Source organism: Rattus norvegicus, chromosome 1 (genome assembly GCF_036323735.1).
Source record: "Rattus norvegicus strain BN/NHsdMcwi chromosome 1, GRCr8, whole genome shotgun sequence".
In the NCBI taxonomy this organism is placed as follows: Eukaryota; Metazoa; Chordata; class Mammalia; order Rodentia; family Muridae; genus Rattus; species Rattus norvegicus.
Window position 1 is genome coordinate 6036187 of NC_086019.1, and position 23725 is coordinate 6059911.

General features: G+C 39.7%; 1 protein-coding gene across 16 annotated transcripts in view; it reads right to left on the reverse strand.

Moving 5' to 3' along the window:
• The window catches only part of Stxbp5 (syntaxin binding protein 5), a 152791-nt gene that overhangs the window by 33449 nt on the left and 95617 nt on the right, over positions 1–23725 (reverse strand). For 14 of the 16 annotated variants that reach the window (XR_005492948.2, XR_005492935.2, NM_178346.2 and 11 more), the window contains 7 exons: positions 23088–23235; positions 22801–22868; positions 22529–22569; positions 16892–17112; positions 16276–16454; positions 10107–10232; positions 8043–8194 (listed from right to left, as the gene is read on the reverse strand). Coding sequence is in view for 14 of the 16 variants with exons in the window: in NM_178346.2 (NP_848036.1) it covers positions 8043–8194; positions 10107–10232; positions 16276–16454; positions 16892–17112; positions 22529–22569; positions 22801–22868; positions 23088–23235 (935 nt within the window). In the remaining 2 variants the exon portion in view is untranslated. Of the gene's footprint in view, positions 1–2063; positions 2068–6313; positions 6398–8042; positions 8195–10106; positions 10233–16275; positions 16455–16891; positions 17113–22528; positions 22570–22800; positions 22869–23087; positions 23236–23725 lie in introns of all 16 variants that reach the window. The other 2 variants (XM_063275001.1, XM_063274990.1) reach the window with 2 other exon arrangements.

A 23725-nucleotide genomic window follows, 5' to 3' on the forward strand; every position in this document is an offset into this window, starting at 1 on the left:
TGTGTATGCGCAGCTGTGTGTATGAATGTGTGTCTGTGCATGTTATCTCTCTCTCTCTGTTTGTGTGTGTGTGTGTGTGTGTGTGTGTGTGTAAAATCTACTACTGCTGCTTTGCTAAGTTGATAGAGTGTCAAACTATCTTTTTCCCCCTAAATTTTATTTACTTAATGTATGAGTGGTCTGCTCTGTATCCGTCTGCAGGCCAGAACAGGGCATCAGCTCCCTTTATAGATAGACAGTTGTACCCACCATGTATTTGCTGGGAAGTGAACTCAGGACCTCTAGAAGAGTAGCCAGTGCTATTAACCACTGAGCCATCTCAGCAGCCCCCAAAGGCCTTCTGAACAGTTATGCTTACACTCACAGGCCAACGCCCTCTGCGTCCTAGAGTATCTTTTCCCAGTGGGTAAGACTTAAGGAAGGGACTCCTAACTTGTCCAACTTGCTTTGAGTGCTCAGCCCTACACAAATCATGTACTAACTCTTCCCAGGCTGAGGGAACAGTGCAAACGTGTGGGCAGGGAGGGTATAGAGCTGAAGGTCAGGAGTGGGTGCTGCCAACTGCTGTCCTCTGAACATGACATTGTTGCTGCACTCATGAACTCACAGTAGTAGTTACACGAGGCCCATGTGACTCGTCCAATCAACCTCCCAATCAACCTTGAAGGGGGTCATGACGCCCCCTGCTCTTTGCAGAACAATAGGCAGCTAATGGTTATTGAGGTAGAGGGAGCATATTTCTCATTACTTAGTAAATTGATCTTGTTCAAGTAAATAACCTTCCCTGCCCATGTTCAAGGAACACAGACTAAAGGACAGTCAATGGATGGAAACACACACACACACACACACATACACACACACACACGCATATACACACAAAGACACAAAGACACAGACACATACACGCATATACACACACAGAGATATATAAGAAACACAAACAAGACACTCACAGACACAGATGGACACAGACACACTAATAGATACACATACACATAGAGACATAGATACACAAGCACATGCAAGCATACATTCACATAGACAAACACATACATGAAAAATGTACATGCATGAGCACACATGCACTCACACATACACATACACACACATATCATTAAAATAGGAGGGAGACTGTTGGGAATTCTGGATTAGCTCAGAAACTGGACAGCACATTAAAGCTTAAGAGAGTAAGGTGTCACACCACATATGTTCATGGGAGCAATGTCTGCTTTCCTATTATTTAAAAAAAATCAATCTCACAATTGCTATGGTTGCTAAGAAAGCTTTTATGGTTATAATTTTCAGACAATCTTAGTATCAAATTTCATTTATCAAATGTTTTATAGGTTAAATTATGTATTATCAATCTTCATTGCTGACTGAGAATCAGTGTTTTTAAAAATTGTCATCATTCGAGAGTTCCAGATTTAAAAATATCTAGTATTTAATTCTAAGACCACAGGATTAATTTTAGTTTTGTATTCAACCTGGCACAATTCTTGGTCAAAATACTTGAGATAGGACTATGATTGAAGACTTCTAAATGACAATGATAATTTACAACCAAAATATGGTTAGTCACAAGTATTTACAACAATAGTAACTCTGGGGATTTTAATCTCTCAGTATTTTTGTCATCGCTACATTCTCAATGCACTATAAATTCTATAGAACTTCAGAAAACACTGTGTAAGAAAATATCATTTCAGGGGCTGGAGAGATGACTTGGTCAGTCAAGTGCCTGCCCCACAAGCATGAGGACCTGAGTTTAGATCCTAAGACCACACAAAGCCAGCTGTGAGGTATCTGGGATCCCAGCACTGATAAGGTGGGGATGTGTGGATCTCTGGAGCATACACAAATCAGTGAGCTCTGATTTTCTTGAGACCACGGCCCCCCGCCCCAAGCTAGAAATAATTGAAGAAACTCCATTGGTGAATACCAATGCACACCTCTCACTCACACACACAGATAAAACTATCATTTTAAAATAGTCTAGGAAAAGATTAAGAGGCTCAATTAAAGAAAGTGGGCTGATATAATTTAATATGAATGTTAACTATACTGTATCACATTAAATGAGTTAAAGACAGAAACACCGAAGCCCTCTCCATCTCTTTGCTTTTGCTTGGGATCGGGCTCCCCCAGCCCTGCATGGTGGAGGTGTAGATCTATCCTCTGACATCTTTCCTTTCCTTTACCTCCTCTTCTGCCTTCCCCCCCTTCAGTTGCTACTCCAGTCACACAGTAAGTTGTGGTTAAAGAAGTCACGTTTGCCAAGTGTTGCAGTCACCATACGGGCTGTACCCAATGTGCTCCCTCTCTTACTGCACGGCCGTCCTGGGGAGCAATCACAAAGTAGGACGCTGAGCTGCAGTGAAACCCTGATAGTAAAATACACCCAAACAATGAAAGTAGGAGTTATAATTTCCAACCTATCCTGCTGCCAAGCGCAGTAATTACCCTTTAAACAGTGCCGATTTTAGTAAGTTTGCCTTCTCTTTCAGATACCCCAATAGGAAACGTAATTTACTATTTAAAGTATGTAACAGTGGACTTATGAGAGAACTATTACCAGAGTGTGTACTCTATACTAGGCGTGCCAAGTCATGAGAACTAGCACAGCATTGCCATAGTAAAACTACCTGAAGACTCAGTGGTGGGCCAGACTTGTTCACAGACGGCAGTTTGCTACGTCAGGTTACGTCAACCTATCATGAAAAGTGTCCTGTTGAACTAGGGACTTTGAGTCAATGGTGCTGGTCTGCTTCGAAAAAATATCACAGAATTCACCATTAAACACCTGTTTAACTTCCTGAAATATGTGGTTCTCAGACTTAAGAGTCAATGTTGTGCATGAGCGATGGCTTATCAGGTAAAGCACTTACAACCCAAACCTGGTAATCTGAGTTCAAGCCCTGGAAGGCAGGTAAGAAGGTGGAAGGAGAAAAACGAGTCTACACACACGCGGTCCTAACAATGGAAACTCATTTCTATAGCTAATTGTGCATATTCATCTACTGCATGTGTGCACAGGCGCATGTGGTGCACACATACATGCATGTATGGAGGGCGAATGTTACATGGATTGCCTTCCCTCTCCCTGCTCTCCACCTTAGTGTTGGAGACGGAGCCTCACTGAACTCATTAATGGCTGCTGGGTTGGACAGTGAACTCAAGGGCTATGCCTGCCCTCACCCTCCAGGCACTGGGACAATTCTGTGGAGGTGGTTCCCTCTAACTCCATGTGGGTCCAGAGATTAAATGGAGGTTTCCAGGTTCCCATAGGGAGCCCCTCTATCTGCTCAGCCTCCTTAGTAGCCCAGTCACCTCCAGGTCCTCTTTTTCAGTAAGTTATTTGTTCACATTTCATGTGTCTTGGTGTGTGGCTGCACCTATGTCTGTGTGTCATTTACATGCAGTGCCTGAGGCAGGGGGTTGTGAGCTACTGTGTGTGTGCTGGGAGCTTAGCCCAGGTCCTTTGCAAGAGCCAGAGGGTTCTTAACCACTGAGCCATGCCACTCCCCCATCTCCATCTTCTTTACACTGGCAGCATCAGCTACACAGCAACTCTTGAACGATGAATAAGTCATTTATCAGATTAACCAATATTTACAAGCTTTTACCTTTACCAATTTAGGCACCTTTAAAACTCCATTCTCTTAGCATCCTTGCGTGCCATATAATCATCCTGATTCCAATGAAGTAGCTCAGGCTGTAACTTCTGTCAGTCTTTAAACTTCTCAGAAGGAAAAGGCATTGTACTATTTGATGAAAACCCAAGAAATTTCAACCATCAGTTAAAGCCGTCCTTTCTTAACTGGGTTCCTAGTTCTTCACCGCATTTTCTTTAAGGGCAAAGAGTGCTTTACTTGGCAGTATTTAGAAGTGAGGCTTTGCTACAAGTTGACATAGGACTTACTGGTGTAGGTAATGTTTGTCCGCCATCTTCCAAACACTCTGCTATGCTTTCTTTCATGTGCATGCATGGGCATCTGTGTGTGAGGAAGAGTGTGTGCAATGCATGCCTGAAGGTTGTAAGAGAACTTGTAGGAGCTCATTCGCTTGCTCCTGAACCCAGGTCATAAGGCCTAGCGACAAGTGTCTTACCTGCTGACCTATCTGCCAGCACCCCTTCACAATCTTGACTCTGAACCCATCACACTGAACACACACACTTCTTATGATTTCACCTTCTATGGCTTCAATTACTCACAGCTAACCTGATCTGAAATATTAAAGGGTAAATTCTAGAAATAATTCTTAACTTTAAATTAGGCACTTCTTTCTTTCAGTTTTATGCTGAAATCTCACTGCACAAGATGTGAATCATGACATCCTAGTATACACCTTCTTGCCCAGTAGTCACTAGTAACACTAGCCTTGCTTACTGGCCTTACACTCACGGTGCTGCAGTGCTTATGGTCAAGCAGTTCGTACAGGTGCAGATGCTAATCTCCCTACAAGAGCTATAAACTGCTTTGACACACCATGCCATATCACAACATGGGGAGGGAATGCACAGCAGTCAGACATTTAGAAACAGACAAACCATATACACATAACTTTAATTATAGAAATATTGATTGTTCACTTTAGTGTTAGTGATGGTTGATAATCTAACTGTGCCTCATGCTAAAGACAAAAATCCACAATATCCAGAAGGTCTGAAATGGCATCCTGGTGACAATTTTACAGTTTTCATGATGAAGCCTCAATCCATATCTCAAGTAGTAATTCAACTGTAATGTAATAATTAACGTACTCACTTTAAATGATAATATTTTATTTCATAAATCAAATCCCTAAGTGACCCTAGAGTCCTAATCAAATGGACTATATCTGTTGGTAGGAAATCCAATTCTCCATTCAAACTGACGTATTAAAAAGTTGAAGAACAGTGTGATGGTACTTGTGCTACAGATCAAGAACTCACTACAAACAGAGAAGAAAGAGAACCTGAGGGAAAGAAGAGGAAGTACGAAAGGCAAGCAAGCAGCAAGTAAGCTAGGTAGGTGCCACAGCATCTGTCTGTAGGTCCACTGCTGGTGTGTGATGTGCGTGTGCGTGCGTGTGCGTGTGTGTGGGTGTGTGTGTGTGTGAGAGAGAGAGAGAGAAAGAGAGAGAGAGACAGAGAGAGAGAGAGACAGAGAGAGAGACAGAGAGAGAGAGACAGAGAGAGACAGAGAGAGACAGAGAGAGAGAGGTGGCGGCGTGGGCAGGTGTACTCCTTGACGCATAACCTTTTAGTTTTAAGACAGGGTACCAGCAGGCTAACCTTGAGCTTGAGGATATCCTCATGCCTCAGCCTCCGGCACCCTAAATTTGTGGGCATGCACCCCAACACTAATTAATTAGTACAATGAAAGAAGTTTAATACCAGTTATTGTACAGTTAATTTTATAAGAAAAGTAAGACTTTTTTGGGTTTAGAGGCACAACTATTCTCAAGACATTATTGGAACCATTTACAAGTGACTGACCCTCCCTCCCCTCGCTTCCATGAGGCAGAGCTTCTTCTCCACAGGCATGGATATCCCCGGGCCTACAATTTTAATTTTTATTATGAAAGCTTAAATAATTATGAAGTGAGGCATAATGACAATGGGAAATATTTTAAACTAATAAAACCTTCAAATAATTCTCATATGCCTAATGTCTAATCCTTCTTTGTACAATGAAGCAAATAAGAATATAAATGACATTATTGGATTTATGGAATAAAGTAGGGAAGGAGAAAAATTAAAAAAATTTAATGGTATAATAAAACTTGTCACTATCCTTAGATAAGTTGGGACATTTAATTACTAGCAATTTAATACAAGCTTCCTAAAGTATAAAGGGGGTAATTAAGTTTAAGACTAGTAAGAGTTTTACAAGCTTGTAATCTGAATTTTTCTTCTCTAGAAAAACCTCAATGAAAATATTTTAATATTCTTTTTAGAAGATTTTATTTATTTTATGTAGGTGAGTACACCATTGCTGTCCTCTGACACACCAGAGGAGGGCATCGGCTCCTACTGCAGATGGTTGTGAGCCATCGTGTGGGTGCTGGGAATTGAACCCAGGACCTATAGAGGAGCAGCCAGCGCTCTTAACCATCACCATCTCTCCAGCCCCCGATATTCTTGTATAAATATTTTTGCCTTTGCTTTATAAAGAGGTTGGGTTGGGGCATACTGTTTAAATAGCTGTTATGAGATAAATCGAAATAATGAGTTTAGTCTCTCAGATATAAAGTTAGTAAGAAAAATAAAAAAGGCAGCAGTGATTTTACAAAGAACAAAAATGTCAAGACATAAATGACTTACTTATGACAGAAGAGCGGAGTTTTTTCACAGATTCAGAATACAAGCTAGAAAGGCCGCACATGCAAGGAGTCCCAAGCAGCATACCTCAGTGAGCGATGGATGAGGGGGAGGGAAAGAAACGAGACAGACACTAGAATGGCATGGTTGGAACAGAGTTTCTGCTGAAGATAATACATGACAAAATGATCCGACTCACAGACAAAAAATGCAAAACAAACTCAGAAAAGAAAATTACGACCATTAAGCAAAATGATAGAAAAACCTAATATTGCCTCTTCTGTTTGTTTGCTTGTTTTTTAGTTTTCTCATGTATTTACAACTTGGTAGCTATGATTAGCCAAAAATGTTCTGAGAACAATTAAATAATCTCAGAGAGAACTTAAAAATGTTGTGTGTGTGTGTGTGTGTGTGTGTGTGTGTGTGTGGTGTGTGGTGTGTGGGTGTGTGCATGTGTGTGTGGTGTGTGGATGTGTGCCTATACATGAACATATATTTGTGGTGCTGTCTATGTGGTATGGGGTGTGTGTGTGTGTGTGTGTGTGTGTACACACATGAACATATATTTGTGGTGCTGTCTATGTGGTATGGAGTGTGTGTGTGTGTGTGTGTGTGTGTGTGTGTGTGTACACACATGAACATATATTTGTGGTGCTGTCCATGTGGTGTGGAGTGTGTGTGTGTACTCATGAACATATATTTGTGGTGCTGTCTATGTGGTGTGGGGTGTGTGTGTGTGTGTGGTGTGCATATGTGTGTGTGTGGTGTATATATGTGTGTGTGTGTGTGTGCGTACACATGAACATATATTTGTGGTGCTGTCTATGTGGTGTGGGGTGTGTGTGTGTGTGTGTGTGTGTGTGTGTGTGTGTGTACACGAACATATATTTGTGGTGCTGCCTGTCAAGCCCAGAGCTTTGCAGATGTTGGTCAAATACTCTACCCCTCTGATGGCTCTGAATGAATGTGAACTTTGATTCTGTTGGACTGAGGAGAACGTTTAGACCAGTTCCCCAAACAGTACTCCAGTGCTTACCCGGATTCTGCAGGTAAAGGTTAAATGAGCCTAAGTAGGGTTCTCTTTACCCTTGGTCTAGCTGGGAAGGCCCACAGGAAGACTGAGCTCACATTTCAATTATTGTGAGAAGTCTCATTAGTAACTAATGTAAAACTAATAATGTAAAATATTATTTGCTGTATATCATAAAGTGAAAATAGGCAAGGAGTACAGGATACCTAGCTAGAAATACTTGTATTCTATGTTCTAAGAGGTATCAGCATTAAAACCTTTAATATGAATACTAGATACTTAGCAAACACCGAAGAACGCTAGAGAGTTTTTTTTTTAACTGGTATATAATCACCTCTATGGTCAAACTTTCACACAAGGTTTCATTACTTTGACTTAAATAGTTAAAACTCAATTATTGGCTTACAAGAAACAAAAAAAAATTGCAACTTTGAAATCTATTTCTACTCTGTAATAAATGGAAATATAGTCCTAGCACTATGCTGATTCTCTCCAGGCATTAAAGGAAACCCTAGATTATTAAGAACAAGAAAACATAGTGGTGATAGGAACACAAGCCTAAGACTTGTGTCTCTAGCTAGGCGGTGGCTGTTCACACTCGGTTCACATCAGAAGAGCTGCTGAACTGAGGCAGTTGCGGACACAGGGTCACACGCATGTGAGTGTTTACAGCAGCTGAAGCTCAGGGCGTTTTTCCTTTACCTCCTGAAGGCTGTCGAGATTTGCGGGGCGACCTCGGTTCTCTCCGATAAGGATCATTTGAGCCGTATAGTTCAATGGTGCTGAGGTTGAGCAGCACTGCTTTCTGGAGGTAGTCAACCATTGCAATGCCATTGGAGTTGCCGAAAACCACCCTGGCAACAGGAAAAGCAGACGTACTTTAGTGCAAATGAGCTATTGAGAAGAAATAAAAACCCTAAAGCTGAAGAAAATAGGGTGATGAGTCAGAAAAATCTTTATTCTCTCTCTCTCTCTCTCTCTCTCTCTCTCTGTGTGTGTGTGTGAGTGTGTGTGTGTGAGTGTGTGTGTGTATGTGTGTGTATGTGTGTGTGTGAGTGTGTGTGTATGTGTGTGTGAGTGTGTGTATGTGTGTGTGTATATGTGTGTGTGTATGTGTGTGTGTGTATGGTGTGTGTATGTGTGTGTGTGAGTGTGTGTGTATGTGTGTGTGTGCGTGTGAGTGTGTGTGTGTGTGTGTGTGTGTGTGTGTAGGTTAGAGAATGACCCTTGGGCTCTGGGGATTCGCTGCAGTTGCTTGAAACTAAAGACAAGTGTAGGCGTGGGAATACAGAGGGTGTGCCCTTCTCGAGGAACTGCCCACATGTCTGTAGATACTAAATCTACACATGTCTACAATACTAAACCAGGTATCAGTACCATTGCTGGGAACATGTGACACAGAAGTAAAGTTTTATCAGAAATAAACCCTCCAACACTAAGCAATGTAACATCTATGAGAAGAACATAGATGCCACTTGGAAAATGAAATGATAGATTGGGGTAACCTCTGGCAATTCTTCTGTCAAAATAAAAAGGTAGTATAATTCTTGGGAGGCTCCCTTTGAGGTGTTCAAATACTTTCTTCATTACAGTTTAGGAGCTACAGTGGAATCTCTCAAGAATAAAGGCTGCTTATTCAGTCTAAGAGCTTGTGGGGTATGTGAAAGCTGGCATGTACAGAGGAGTTACCTTCACAGTCAGAGTAGGATAAGGCTTTGAAAAGCCGGTAATGAACTCAAAGGGAAGCCGTCCCCAGGTCCAGGTATGACCCCGTGCATGATGCACAAAGGGAGCAGAAAGTTAGACTTCATCGCTTGAAGCTTTAAATATGGATTTACACTTACACAGTCTATGCAACTAATTAAAACATACAGAGTGCGGAAACTCCCACCAAGTAACAACCGCACAAACACAGTAAGTCCTATAAGTGATTGGTTAATTCTTACTACTTTGCAAGCTTCCTATTGACTCTTGCTTTTAATCTGCTGTTTGCTGTTGTATTTGAATGGTTATGCTCAATAAAGTATTTAGAAGGTAGAGGCTTCTGCTCTTCTGGTGTAAAGCAACCAATGAGAGATATCAGAGAGGCCTCTCAGCTCATAACCAGTCAGGGCTGGATGTGTGACTCCAAGACACAGATGGCTGACAGCGTTGGGGATGGGGTTGGGGGAGAGGACAGCTGACTCCTGAGGACAAAGATGGGATATGCAAGATAAATACTTCAGTAACTAGACAGTACCGAAGCAGCTCCTTACTAATAAAAAGGCCCTAACACGTGCTTTATCTTCTTAGTAACAACGCTTGAGAACACTGAGGGCTGTGTATAGATGAGGATCCTGTTACAACCACTGCTATGTCCTTACAATGTGCACGAGTTAACTTTGGGGGCAGAGACAAGAAATGGCACTGTTAACTACAGAATCCATTTATACAGTCTTATGCTAGAGGCTAAGAGAAGCTGAGAAAACTGTTTCCGCAGGAACACGGTGCCAAGGGTATGTGACTTTGCACTTCACCTCCAATGAGTACTGGCTCGCACTGTGTATGTGTGGTCACAGTACATAGCCACAGGATCTATTCAAGACAAAACTATGTCCCGAAAAAGGCATCGAATAAAGTTTGAGGTTACAGTCACACAGCAACATTTTAGGTGATGACACAATGAAGCCTAAGTTCCTTATACTTTTATAACTTACATCCACATTTTACAGGGAATACTATAAAGAGACTGAGGAAACAAAACAAAACAAAACTCCTGCTACTCACAATCCGTAGGAAGAGTTGAGTGCTAGGCTGGTGATCTGCTGCGGGGGTTCTCCACCCACCCACACCAACTGGATGACTAGCTCTGTTTGATAGCCGGGAGACTGTTTAAGTGGTGAGTTTTTAACTCTGGAAAAAAAAAGAAAGAAAGACACATTAACGTTAACACTTCCAATTCCAATTACCTGATTTTCTTATGAACGTCAAATCATACGTGGTCATGCAAGAATATCTTGATACAGGAAACAGCACTAGATTTCCTAAAATGTAAAAATCAGAGTCTTGTGTTCTAGAAGTATTTGACCTAGCAGTGGACGGGAGCACACGCCTAAGTGGAAGGAAAGGACTAGCAGATCATGGCTACCATGTGGGGAGGCTGAGAGGATGGAACAGTAGAGAAGAGAACGGGGAGAACACAGAGCAGGGGAAGGGGGGGCCAGAGGACGAGCGAAAGCAGAAACAAGAAATCAGAGAGGAAAAATTTTAAAAGTGCATGACAACATAAAGCTTAAAATCACGAAAACACACCATGGAATTCAAAACCAAGTAGGAACAACTGACTGACTTTTGGTGGGTAACTATTTCATCATCTAAGACGAAGCAGAGCCCTTCTCTGACTGTTGAGGCTCTGTTGGTGGATATATGCCATGCAGAGCAGCAGAAAAGGCAGACCAACTAGAACATTCTTTGGATTGTTCTGACATGAAATAATATTTTACAGTAGATTTAGCAAACATTATGAGGTTAGACTTGATATAGCTTATCAGTCTTGGGAAGGTATCAACCAATTTTTTACTGTGTGTGAGTAATGCTCGCACATGCATGCAAGGAGGACCATTTGCAGGAGTTCTTCACCTCCGTCATACAGATCTAGAGATCAAACCTAGGCCATCAGGCAGAAGTAGGTACTGCCTGATTCAGATGCTGGCTGACTCAGCAGCTAAGGAAGGCAGAAATCCTGGGCTGATTTTAATCGTCTGTAACAAAGAAGGTATCTAACACTTGCTGAATAAATGAATAAGTGAGAGGTTGAATCAAAAAGATGGGAAATCACAGCAACTCTACATTCAAAGTGACTAAATGTCAGTGTGACAGGTTAGTTCCAGAGGAATATCTGTTAAGTCTGAGGAGATCATAGGAATCTATACATTTAGAACCACTCAGCAGATAGGAGTTAAACACTCAAACCTCAGAAAGAATGTGTAAGTTCCTGCTAAACTTGTATCGGTTAAGTCTCTGATATTAGAAAACAGGGGTGAGGGAGGAGTTTATGTGCGACTGAGGAAAACTTAGATGGTATACTTGCCATGCATGTATCAGCAAACTTCATGTGAAGTACAAATACATAAGCCATAAGACCAGCTTGTTTGCGTGTGTAACCACATTTTAAGCTGGGAGTCGCTTGGACTGCACAGCCTCTTGCAAGTCTAGTCTTTAACAATTTTTTGGCTCTTCCCTTGGCCTGACAGAGTATAAGGGACAGCAAGAAAACCACTCATTGTTGAGTGGCCTGCAACTACACTAAGTTGCGGGGGTTTTGAATCATTTTGCTGGTACTTCTCAAGTGGGAAGGACCAAGACATTAGTTAGTGATGTGTTGACCAAGAAAGAGGTCAGAGCTGGTTGTCCAGGGTTCTAGGAGAATGAGAGTCACTGTGCATACAGTACTGGGCACTAGACTGCAGTCACTTCTGGTTAATCTGTAGGTCCTCAGAGCTGTACTCTGCTGAGACATAATTTCTGACAGTTTTCAGGGAATCGGTCATCAAACACCTGCACTTGTCAACTGCAAGAAATTAATGTAACAACTGAGGCATCTGACCTCTGAGCAGAGGCAGCCTTAACACAGGTGTAGGCTGTCCAAATGAGGCTACTCTTGTCTAAACTTGGCACAGAAGGCAAGCCTCAAGGAAGCACTTCTGTGCTTGGTATACAGAATGTACAGGCTGGATCAGATGGGAATACACAACACTCATTGTACAGGACTAAAAAATGGATCAGCAGTTAGGAGCACTTGAAGCTCTCGTAGAGTACCACAATTCAGACCACAGGACCTATGTCAGGCGACTAACAACTGCAATCGCAGCTCCAATCTGATGGCATTTTATAGCCTCCACAGGCACCTATACCCGTGTGTACACAGAAAGCCAGAGACATCGACATACCCAATAACCGAATGCAAAATAAACCTTCTAGAAACTCCGCTGTGCTAAGACATGGAAAAAGGTAATTAAGAAAGTAAAAGCTGTCTAAATAACTTGATACAAAACCTCTAATTTGTATTAAAACAATACCAACAAATTAGAAACCTGGGTTAGCTGGGGTAATATTTAGGGAGTAGAGCTCTTCCCAGTGTGGAAAATTCAGGTCCATCCCCAGAAATGTAAAACAAACCAATAATCAGAAGCCTGTTCAAGAAACACTAGAAAGGGACTAACCGACCACAGGGCTCAGCAGGTTAAAGTGATTGTGGTCAAATACCAAATCCGACCTTGACGCCCATCGACCGAAGGAGGGGACTGACTCCTACAGTCATTTTGACCTTTATGCTTGCTCTTGTGCCCATGTATGAATGACTTTGCACGTGGCTTGTGGACATGCATATGTGCAAATACGCACACACACACACACACACACACATACATATACACACATACACACACACACACAAATAAATAAATAAATCTAACTAAAGGAGAAATGAGAGATGTTAGATTTTAAAAACAGAATGTGGGAAAGACATAAATTTTTGTCTATAACTGTTTAACTTAGGATTTTAATATTCTAAATGTTCAACTTGCTTACTTGTTAATGACAACCTGTAGAACTTTATAAAAGGTTCCATAATTCATACAAATACATTTTAAAATGTCAAAATCATGTTTAGAAGAGTCACAATTTAAAAAAAAACCCAACTGTCTGTTTAGATAAGTACTTTGAAAAGGGACGCTTACAGTACCTAAATAAAAAGCATGAAAGTAGATTGGTAAAGGGGACAAATAAAACAGCTCCAATAATGTTTCTTTAAACAAATACGCAGTAATGTAGAAAGGCATTGTGGGACACCGGTGGACTCCGGAGTGAATGTGTGCTGCAGAGGTGAGCACTGCATGTTAAGGACGAAACCTCAGAGCCACGAAAGGGAAGGGTCTTTCCATGGTCAGTTACGGACATTTATTACCGTGCTTGAAGAAAGTGTCCACCATAGCTCCTTCTCCCACCAGCTGTAGCCTGAGACGCTCCCCACAGAGCCCCACCACCTAGATTAAATGAACTGCATCCTCATTTACTGACTGATGCAAAGCAGACGTTTCCTGATGTGGGTGGAGTCCAGATGCTAACATTGCTGTATTTGTGTTGTATTTGTGCCTGATGTTTCTTTATTCCTCGTCCCTGCCAACTCATTCCCAACGCTGTGAGGTCACAGAAGCATTGTGCATGATAAACAATATCTCAAGATTAATTATATTTCAACCATTTTTGAGTTATTTCTTTCTTTTAGATATTAGCCTTTTGGACTGTAGATCAAAATGATATAAAGTTAGTAATTTTAGATTACTAAAATGGGAAAGTAATTCCAAGGTCAAACAGGAGAAGACTGGCTTCCAGGAAGCTAGGATGAGGGTCTTAAAGCCCATGCCTACAATGACACATTTTCTCCAACAAGGCCACACCTCCTAACAGTGCCGCTCCTTGAGCCACAAACATTCAAACCATCACAGGAGGGTTCAACTAAAATTCCTGTGACTCAAATAAATGTCAGACATAAATATGTCAAATTTAGACAAATGTCTCAAAGACACACGCTGCTTACTGCTGATACAATATTCTACTAAGAGGCTACTTTTCTTTCTTTAATATGTCTTTGAATATAGATTACGACAATCACTGAAAACTAGTTTGTCAGCAACATACTAAGGTACTTGAAAAGTATTCAAACGTTAATTTAAAAAAAAATAAACAAGTGTGTGAATGAGGCAGGAGGATCCTGAATTCAAGGTCAGTCTTGTGTAACAAACTGATACACAGTCTCTAAAGAGAGAAACTGAGCAAAGAAAGAAGGCAATGGTTGTCATGCACTATTTCAGTCTTTACAGCCATACTGTGGAGTTCTACTGAAGGCCAGAACCAGTGATCTGTCAGTTGGGTCATTATTTTATAATATATTTTATCATGATTATGCTATACTTAAAAATTATGTTTTAAAACTCTATTGTAATTTAAACCTGTATTCTGATATGCAAATATATCTGACACTAAGATTATTAACAAATTCTAATCATTTAGTGAAGAAAAGAAAAAAAAAACCACACCAGACATACAAAGCTCAGCTAGACCCTCACGACTAGCACATGTCCCCCTGTGGTCCCACACCTACACCTCAGCCCAGTGAAGCCAACAGGACTCTTTCTCCACAGAGCATGGTGCTGCTCAGGTAGAACTCCTGATCCCCTCAAGAGCTACTTTAGACTTCCACCCTGGCCCGAGTCACATGCGTGAGGGTAAGATGAGGGCGTGGACTAGGTCATAGTCTGCGGTAGCAGTTAGACTCCATGCTGTGTTCAGTTTACTGGTGGGGGTACTAACAAGATGTCCTGGTTATTAACTTATTCTCTGTGTTCTTTCAGTCAGTACAAAAACTAGGAAAACACTCACCTAAGCAAAGTCAGAGGACAGAGACTCGCTTCCGACACCTGCTTTTTATTTTTATCTGAGAAGTCAAGGTCAGAGGTCTTGCTACTCTGTGTCCCTTGTCATAACTATTCCCTAGCCTCTCTTGGCATGGAAAAACAATTTATTGATGGTCCTTACCCTTGGGTAGGAAACTGATTTCTTGTTTTAGACTCCTGAATATATTTATAAACATGTAGAGGTACAAGTACTTTCAAAGCCTGAATTAAAGTATTCTAAGTTTGTTGATGTGACACAATTATCCCACATTTTATGTAATAACATTGTGCTAAATGTTTTAAAAGATTACTTCATATAACTAACATTACCAAATGCACATAAAAGATAAATTATACTTTAGCCACCTCTAAAATGATCAGAAACTAAAAACATAAAACCAAAAATCATAGTAACATTTACAAATTTAGTGTTAAAGTAGTACTGAGTAATAAAAGAATAAAAAGCATAAAATTCCGTGTTTCACTCTAGACAATATATGCTGTAACTGTAGCTAAAAGGAGATGTGTGTTTTTGAAACACATTCTGAAGTGCGTGGGAGAGGAGGCGGCATAGGACGGGAAGGGTGAGCATAGAGAGGTGGTGAAGGAGTCATGGGGACCCTTGGACTCCCCCATTCTGAAGGAAGCAATTCTTTGCTATGCCCACTGCAGACGTGACCCTCATCTCAGGCTTCCCTCTACCAACTCAACATCAACAGCAGATCCCACGCCCTGTTGTAAAACTAAAAATGTCTCCAGACATGGTACATATCCTGAGACAGGCAACATCATCCTTACTTGATAATCACTCATTTAAAATCTATGCTCTCAAGTTTTCAAGAACCTATGAACTTCTGTAAAGAGTGAACTTTAAACATACTTGTGATTTTTCTTTAAGTCTGTTTGCCTTTTGGGGGCGTTGCTTTTTTATTATATGGCCATTCTGATGCCAATCACCATGTACTCAGTAGTAGAAGAGATTCTGGAAGATCTACAGTAAAAGTGACAATGCCTAGTTCTTTAGTTAGAACGAATGGTGTCCTGTCGACCTGTCTACTCTGAATACCCCATGAAAAGGATCTTGTCCCACTGTGACTTCCGATACTTTCCATGTAACACTGCGAGTCATACAGTCTTTGTGCAACTCAATGACTCTAATTATTTACATTGCTTTATTCCTCTATATCCTAAGAATTTAACTACTCAAAAATATTAACTAAACAGAAAAATGAAGACAAAACATTTATTTAATTTATCCCTGCATTAACAAGTATGGTCTTAAAATGATGCAAAAATAAAGTCTTTTAAGTAACAATAAAGTGACACTATGATCCGAGAAGAGAAAAATCCAACGTGAGGATGAAAGGAAGCAGGACCCTCAGGCTTTAGAGAAGACGCCCACGAGCCACATTAAATGTAGATCCTGACTGAGACCGTGGGAAGGCCTAGTGCTACGCATTACGAGGTAACATATAGAACAGACCTACATTCTTGCAACTTACTTTAAACACGGTACATTATCTCGAAGCCCGTCCGATGAGCTGCTGCTGGTAGACGGATGAGACTGAGGGGGGATGGGCTGAGAGGTGGAGCTGCCCACGGGAGTGGACAAAGGGGGTGGCTGCTCACCCTCCGGCGTTTCCACATCATTTATTTCATATAACAGTCGGACTTCAAGCATCTGTCATAAAAAAAATGGCTGTTTACCTATTACTAATAGTTAATACTCATTGTATTATAACGTACCAGAAAAAATATTTTTAAAAGTTAAAAAAAAGAAAAAAAGCTATATTTAAAAGTAAAACAAGAGTTTTGACTAAATTTTTAAAAACTTGTGTACATAGATATGAGTTCACATATGTACCCACATAAGCATCATGGCTATAGAATATATTGGATACCAATAAGTTGATATTCCTTAAGTAAAAGATATAATACCCTTAAAGATTCAGATAATCCATTAAATTAGTGCTATTTTTCATAAAATATGTGGTGATTTAAATACTAATGTGCTTCCAAAATTTTTATACAAAAGCAACTGCAAACTGTTTACTAAACAGTTTTTAAAAGCTTAAAAATATCAGACAATTGATACGAAGATAGTTCTGAGGTGATTACCGGGATGACTTCTGTAACCACTTCCTGCTTGCTGAATCTATAAATGATGACATGAGCCGACACTCCGGCTATGCACAGCATTCTGCTCTCTGGGCACCAGGAGATGATCTGAATGGCATATGGATCTTCATCTACAATGTCGGTGTTCTGTCTGTCATCTTTATTTCTTGACTTTTCAAATACTTTAGATGTTTTTAATTTATACAGTACTTGTAGAGTTACTAGAAAAAAGTATATTACAAATTTTAGTTGAAAAATCAAAAATTGCTAATTCTTCTCTGCCACCGCTTTCAGATACTTCTTGCCCATCGCCATTTCTCTGTGACTGGCTCCCTGCAAACCATTAATCTCTCTTTATCAGTGACCTAGAATCTTCATACTTTGCTGCGATTTAGGAAGCCATAGGTTCCACAAATGGCTAGAACCCAGAGTGGGCAACAGCAGGCAAAGAATGGAACAACCACCCAGGACAAGATCAAATATCTACACCAAATAGCCGCGCTTTAAGAGTCATGACTCTAGATACCTAGACTCTGGTGTAAAATCACCAACATGAGCAACCAAGACAATATGCCTCCGTTAGGAGCTAGCAACCCTAGTGTAGCAGACACCCAGGAAAAGAATTTAACTGCAGCATAATACAAGGATGTAAAAATAGCAATTCTGAAAATGTTCAAGGCCATTAAAGAGGAACTGAATAAGTGCTTTAATGAAGGCTGACGATACAAATGGTTCAATGAAACAATGAAAGCAATCCACGACATGAAAGTAGAATTTATCAAAACTAATGAAAACTAATGAAATGCAAGCAGAAATAAAACTCAGGAAGTCAAATTAAAATCTTACCTACAGATAAAAATGGAATAAATAATTTCAGGTCTTGAAGACAAATTAAAAAAACTGGATGGTTCAGTAAAAGAAAATATTAAATCTAAAAAAGAAAAATCCATAACCAGAACATCTAGGAGATCTGAAATACTGTGAGAAGAAAAAAAAATCTAAAAATAATAAGAGTAGTGATAGGAGAAGAAACCCAGATCAAAGGCACAGAAAATATCTTTAACAAATCCATAGAAAAAAAATTTACTCAATCTAAAGAAAGAGATGCCTATCAAGGTATGGGAAGCATACAGAACACCAGATAGACAGGGCCAGAAAAGAAATTCCCCCAACACACAGTACTCAAAACAATAAATGTATAGAACAAAAAAGGGCATTAAAAACTCCAAAGGAAAATGAGCAAGTGACACAAAGGCAGGTATGTGGGAATAACACATGACTTCTCAGTGGAGACTCTGAGAACTAGAAAGCTCTGAGACTATAATCTCTGAGAGACTACAGATGCCAAACTAAACCACCACATGCACCAAAATATCACAACTGATAGAGAAAGAAAAGTCATTCTATGATAAAAACAAAATCAAGTAATTATTGTCCATTAATACAACCCTGCAAAAAAACACTACAAGAAAAGTTTCAGTCTGAAGAGAAGGTTAACAGTTTCTAAGAGGATACTGGAATAAACAACACTAGAACAGTTCATCAAAGGAAAAAACAAAGAAAGAAGCTTTGCTGCTACTACAGCAAAATAACAGGAACTTACAGACAAATCACTGATAGCTCTCAATAGTAATGGTCTCAATTCCCCAATAAAAAGACATAGGTTAAGAGAATGGATTAGAAAATATGATCCATATTTCTGATGCATCCAAGAAATACATCTCACCATCAAGGATAGACATTACCTTAGGGTAAAAGGATAGAAAATGTATTCCAAGAAAATGAACCTAAAAAAGCAAGCTGGTATAGTCACATCAATATCTTACAAAATAAGATTTTAAACCAAAATTAATCAGAAGAGATATGAAAGGACATTGCCTGTGAATTAAAAAAAAACCCTAATGTTCAGAAACAATTCCACAGACAAAAAAAAAATCACATATTGAACCTCATACAGAGATCGTTGGGGTAGGAGACTTCAATGCTATAATCTTGCCAGTAGACAGGGCATCCTGGAGCTCAAAGATGCCATAAATCAAATGGATCTAACAGACATCAAAGATAATCTGCTTGAGTACTAAAGAAGATAGTGTTTTCAGAAGCCTGTCAACAATTTTTTAAAGTTGGCCACACACTAAGACGCAAAGCAGGTCTTAGCAGACAGAAAAGTTGAAGCAGCGCTTGCACCCTATCTGATCACAGTCAATTGCAGTTTGGTGATAACAACAAAAGAAATGGCAGAACGTAGACAAACTCATGGAAATCGAACAGCTCACCACTGAATGAAAGTTGGGTCAAGAAAAAAAATCAAGGAAATTAGAATTTTAGAGTTGAATGAATGAGAGAACACAGGACACCCAAACCAGTAGGGACAATGACAGCAGTTTTCAGAAGCACATACACAGCACTAAGTGCTACACCAACAAACTACAGAAATCGCATATTGACAACTTATCTATGACATACTTGAAAGCTTTTCCCAAAAAAAAAAAAAAAAAAAAAAAACAAGAGATAGTACTGAGGAGGAGACAGTACTGAGGAGGAGATAGTACTGAGGAGGAGATAGTACTGAGGAGGAGGAGATAGTACTGAGGAGGAGATAGTACTGAGGAGGAGACAGTACTGAGGAGGAGAGAGTACTGAGGAGGAGATAGTACTGAGAAGGAGGAGATAGTACTGAGGAGGAGATAGTACTGAGGAGGAGAGAGTACTGAGGAGGAGAGAGTACTGAGGAGGAAATAGTACTGCGGAGGAAAGAGTACTGAGGAGGAGGAGGAGGAGAGAGTACTGAGGAGGAGGAGATAGTACTGAGGAGGAGGAGATAGTACTGAGGAGAAGGAGATAGTACTAAGGAGGAGGAGATAGTACTGAGAAGAGAGTACTGAGGAGGAGATAGTACTGAGAAGAGAGTACTGAGGAGGAGATGGTACTGAGAAGGAGATAGTACTGAGGAGGAGAGAGTACTGAGGAGGAGGAGATAGTACTGAGGAGGAGAGAGTACTGAGGAGGAGGAGATAGTACTGAGGAGGAGGAAATAGCAAGAAATAAAGACTGAAGCTAAGTGAAATAGAAACCAACACACCCAATACAAAGAGTCAATAAAACAAAATGCGGTTCTCTAAGAAAAATCAACAAATTTTTAATTAATCAAGAGACATACTGAAAGAAGATCCAAACTAATAAAATTAGATAAGAAAATGGAGACATTACAGCATATGGCAAATTCAGAGAATTATAAGGACATACGCTAAAAATTTATACTCCACTAAACTAGAAAACCTAAATGAAATGGATGAATGTGTAGATATATATATATGATCTACTAAGGTTAAAATGAAATAAACGACCTAAACAGACCTATTATCCATAATGAAACTGAAACAGTAATTTAAAAATTCTCAACCATAAAAAAAAAAAAAGCTTGGGGAAGATGGATTCAAGGCAGCATTCTACTAATGTTCAAAGAGGAACAACAGTCAACATTCCTTAAGTTCCACAAAACATACACGCAAAAACAATCCCAATAAAATACTTGCCAGCTGAATACAAAAACACACCAGAAAGGATTCTCCACCTTGAACAAACTGCCCCTGCCATCAGAGTGCTAGGATTAGAGGCACGTGCCACATCTGCCTGACTGAAAGTAATTTGGAATAATAAAGAACTGCTAGAGGTATTATAATCACTGATTTCACACTGTATTACAGAACCCTGTAATAAAAACAACATGGAATACTGGCACGAAAACAGATACGCTGATCAGAAGAATATAATTATTAAAGACCCAGATGCAAGCTCGCACACCTACAGTGACACTTGAGTGTTTAGAAGGACGCCAGAGACGCACACTGGAGAGAGGACAGCATCTTCAACAAGTGGTGCTGGCAAAGCACACAGCTGGATGTAAAAGAATGGAAACAGATCCGTATCCATCACCCTGCACAACACTCAACTACACAGAGGTCAGGTCGTTAATGAACCAGGGCCCAGGATGAGAGGAGAAGCTACAAATCCCATGACCTACAACAGTCGCCTGCTTTTAAGGTGTACCGGTCTGGAAGTGACCAATTATTCTTTTTCTTACTTGGATTTAAGGCATTCCCATGACACAGAACCTATACCTGATACTACTAAAGTTGCCGAGAAGTTAAGTCTACCTAGGTCGTGCACCTAGGGGAAACTACTGCTATTATTATAATAAGGTAACAGGAATAAATTGACTCATAAGGACATGCTGCTATGCCCATAGATACATGTATTCCTCAACTCTGATCTGAGAGTTTCTTCTTGCAGTAGATGGCAACGAACAAAGAGACCCACAACTAGACAATGTGCAGAGACTGAAAGACTTTGGCACTCAGCCCTAAATAGAATGTCTTTATCAAATCCCTTCTCTGAAGATTCAAGGTACCAATACTCATTCAAACTCATGGCGACTGTAACAGCTGCACAAGATCTGCACGAGATCAAGCCAGACAACGTTCCAGCATGGAGAATGGGAAAGAGACACAAAATCCAACCCTCACCAAAAGCTCAAACTCATGCCTACTGAAAAGAGAAAACCAGTATTCCCCAGTATGGTGTCACTGGGCATATCAACCACATTCCAGGGCAGGCTCCAGGCCCGGAAGTATTTGGCCAGTACAAGACAGACTCCATTGTGTGTGTGTGTGTGTGTGTGTGTGTGTGTGTGTGTGTGTGTGTGTGTGTGTATGCTTTTTGTTTTGTTTTGGCATTTTCTTGTTCTATTGGTTTTTGGTTTGCTTTTATTCCTTATTTATTTCTTATTTTGGGAGTGGACAAGAAGTTAGAGGAGTTTAAAGGTAGGAAGGATCCAGGAGGAGTTGGGGGAGGAAAAAGAATATAATCAAATATTGTATGAAAAATTTGTAAATAAAAAACTCTATCAAATCACTAATAATTCAAATACAATGGCTATTCATATTATAGAGCAAAACCAAACTATACCTACCAAAACAATATTTTGATTTCTTTATTTTGAAATATACTATACACTTAGACATTTCCACCCTCACAAAGGATTTAGATAACCTGAAGAAAAACTACAAAAGGCATGTGGCACAAAATCTCGGTGTAAACTTATGGAGAACATATTTTATTTTCTGAAATGACATTCTATATACAAACGTTCTCCCTAAAGGTACCAGTTTTATCAAACATCCTTATAAAAGGCCAGTTATCCTTAGGTAAGTGATTCCCATAAATGCTTGCTATAAATGGTCTCTAACCATAAGGCTGTATCCTCCCATGTTTGCTCCTGTCTAATCATGAAGTCTTATTTACAAAGACAACATAAACTTTTGTAACTTAGAATTCGGCATAAACATTTTTCTGATTTGAAATATATTTTCACTTCTATTTTTGACTTCTAAAGAGAATTTCTGAAGATAATTTGAGAAGATTGGAACACTGCTGAGAATTATTATTTGGTATACTAATAACATTAAAATATCTTCTCTCTTAAAATTCTAAGCTCACATATTGGATAAGCCAATAAGTTAGGCTGATAACCTGGTCCTTTCAAATCTAAGGTGGTTTGTACAGTTATTAGGAGCACCATGTATACAGGGAACGGCAGTGAAATGTGAGAAGCAGTTAAGTCTTTGAGGCACTTACTTGCAGAAGCATCCCAGAATTTAATTGAGCCATCAGCATGCCTAGGACAAACATGGCAGAGAAGGATAAAACATTGTTACTTTTTAGCAAACTCATTCACTTAGATGAGTAAATGGCAAAAATCATTGTAAATCAGTGAAATCTTACAAGTAACTTTCCTATTATATTGTAACATAAAAGAAAGCTTTACTACTGAATGAATTAAAATTCAAACTGTCATTAAGTATATTAACTATTACTAATTTAATTGGTAAGAATATACTTTTACTTACCCTGTAATAATTATTTCTGGGTAACTTTGAGCACCCAAGCCCCAATTACCACCATTGATGGGCCATTCCTATAAAAAAAATCTCTGAATGTTGACTTGGAAATATATATTTTCTATAGCAGATAAGTAGTACAATATATAGGTATACTAGGAAGGTATGAACACAGTACACATAATTTACTTCCAAAAACCAATTTCCTAAAAATTTAACAGTGTTACCAACACCTCAAGGAAACAAATTTAAGATAATAACATGTTGCATTAAACAGTTAAACTCAGGTTTGGTACCTTTTTGCTGTAACCTTGACGTTTCTGTCTAGCTCCAACAGAATAAAGTGCAGGAATAAGGTCCACAGGACAATCAGCAAAATATTCACAACATGTAACAGGGGACTCGTGTATACTCAAAGGGTAGGGATTCTCAAATATAGGGTATCTTTAACAATAGGAAAAAGAAAAACACATTAAAATATTGTAAGCTATGATTTACACAACCATGAAGACATTATTATACACTCTACTAAGATTACATTGATTTAATTATGTAAATAGGTAAAGAATTTAAAGGGTTTTATTGCAGAAAACTCTTTATCCACCAATAACCAGAAAGGCAGTGGTTGCAGCTATATAGCACTGCTGCACACAAGACTGCGTGCTAATACACATTTGTCTCATGTGCGTCTCATATCTAATTTATGACACATTTTCTGAACAACAAAGGTTTTGAGTAATCTGTCAGAACCACGTAAGCTAGGAAATTGCTGATGCAGAAGTTGAAACTGCTGGGAATCAAGGAGCTGTGTGCATGTCGACCAAATACTTTACCCCTCTGCTGGCACAGCAGACATAGATTTCAGTTCTGCTTTTCCTCCATCGATGTAAAACCTCATCCAATATTAACCCAGAACACTTGTTTCATGTGACTG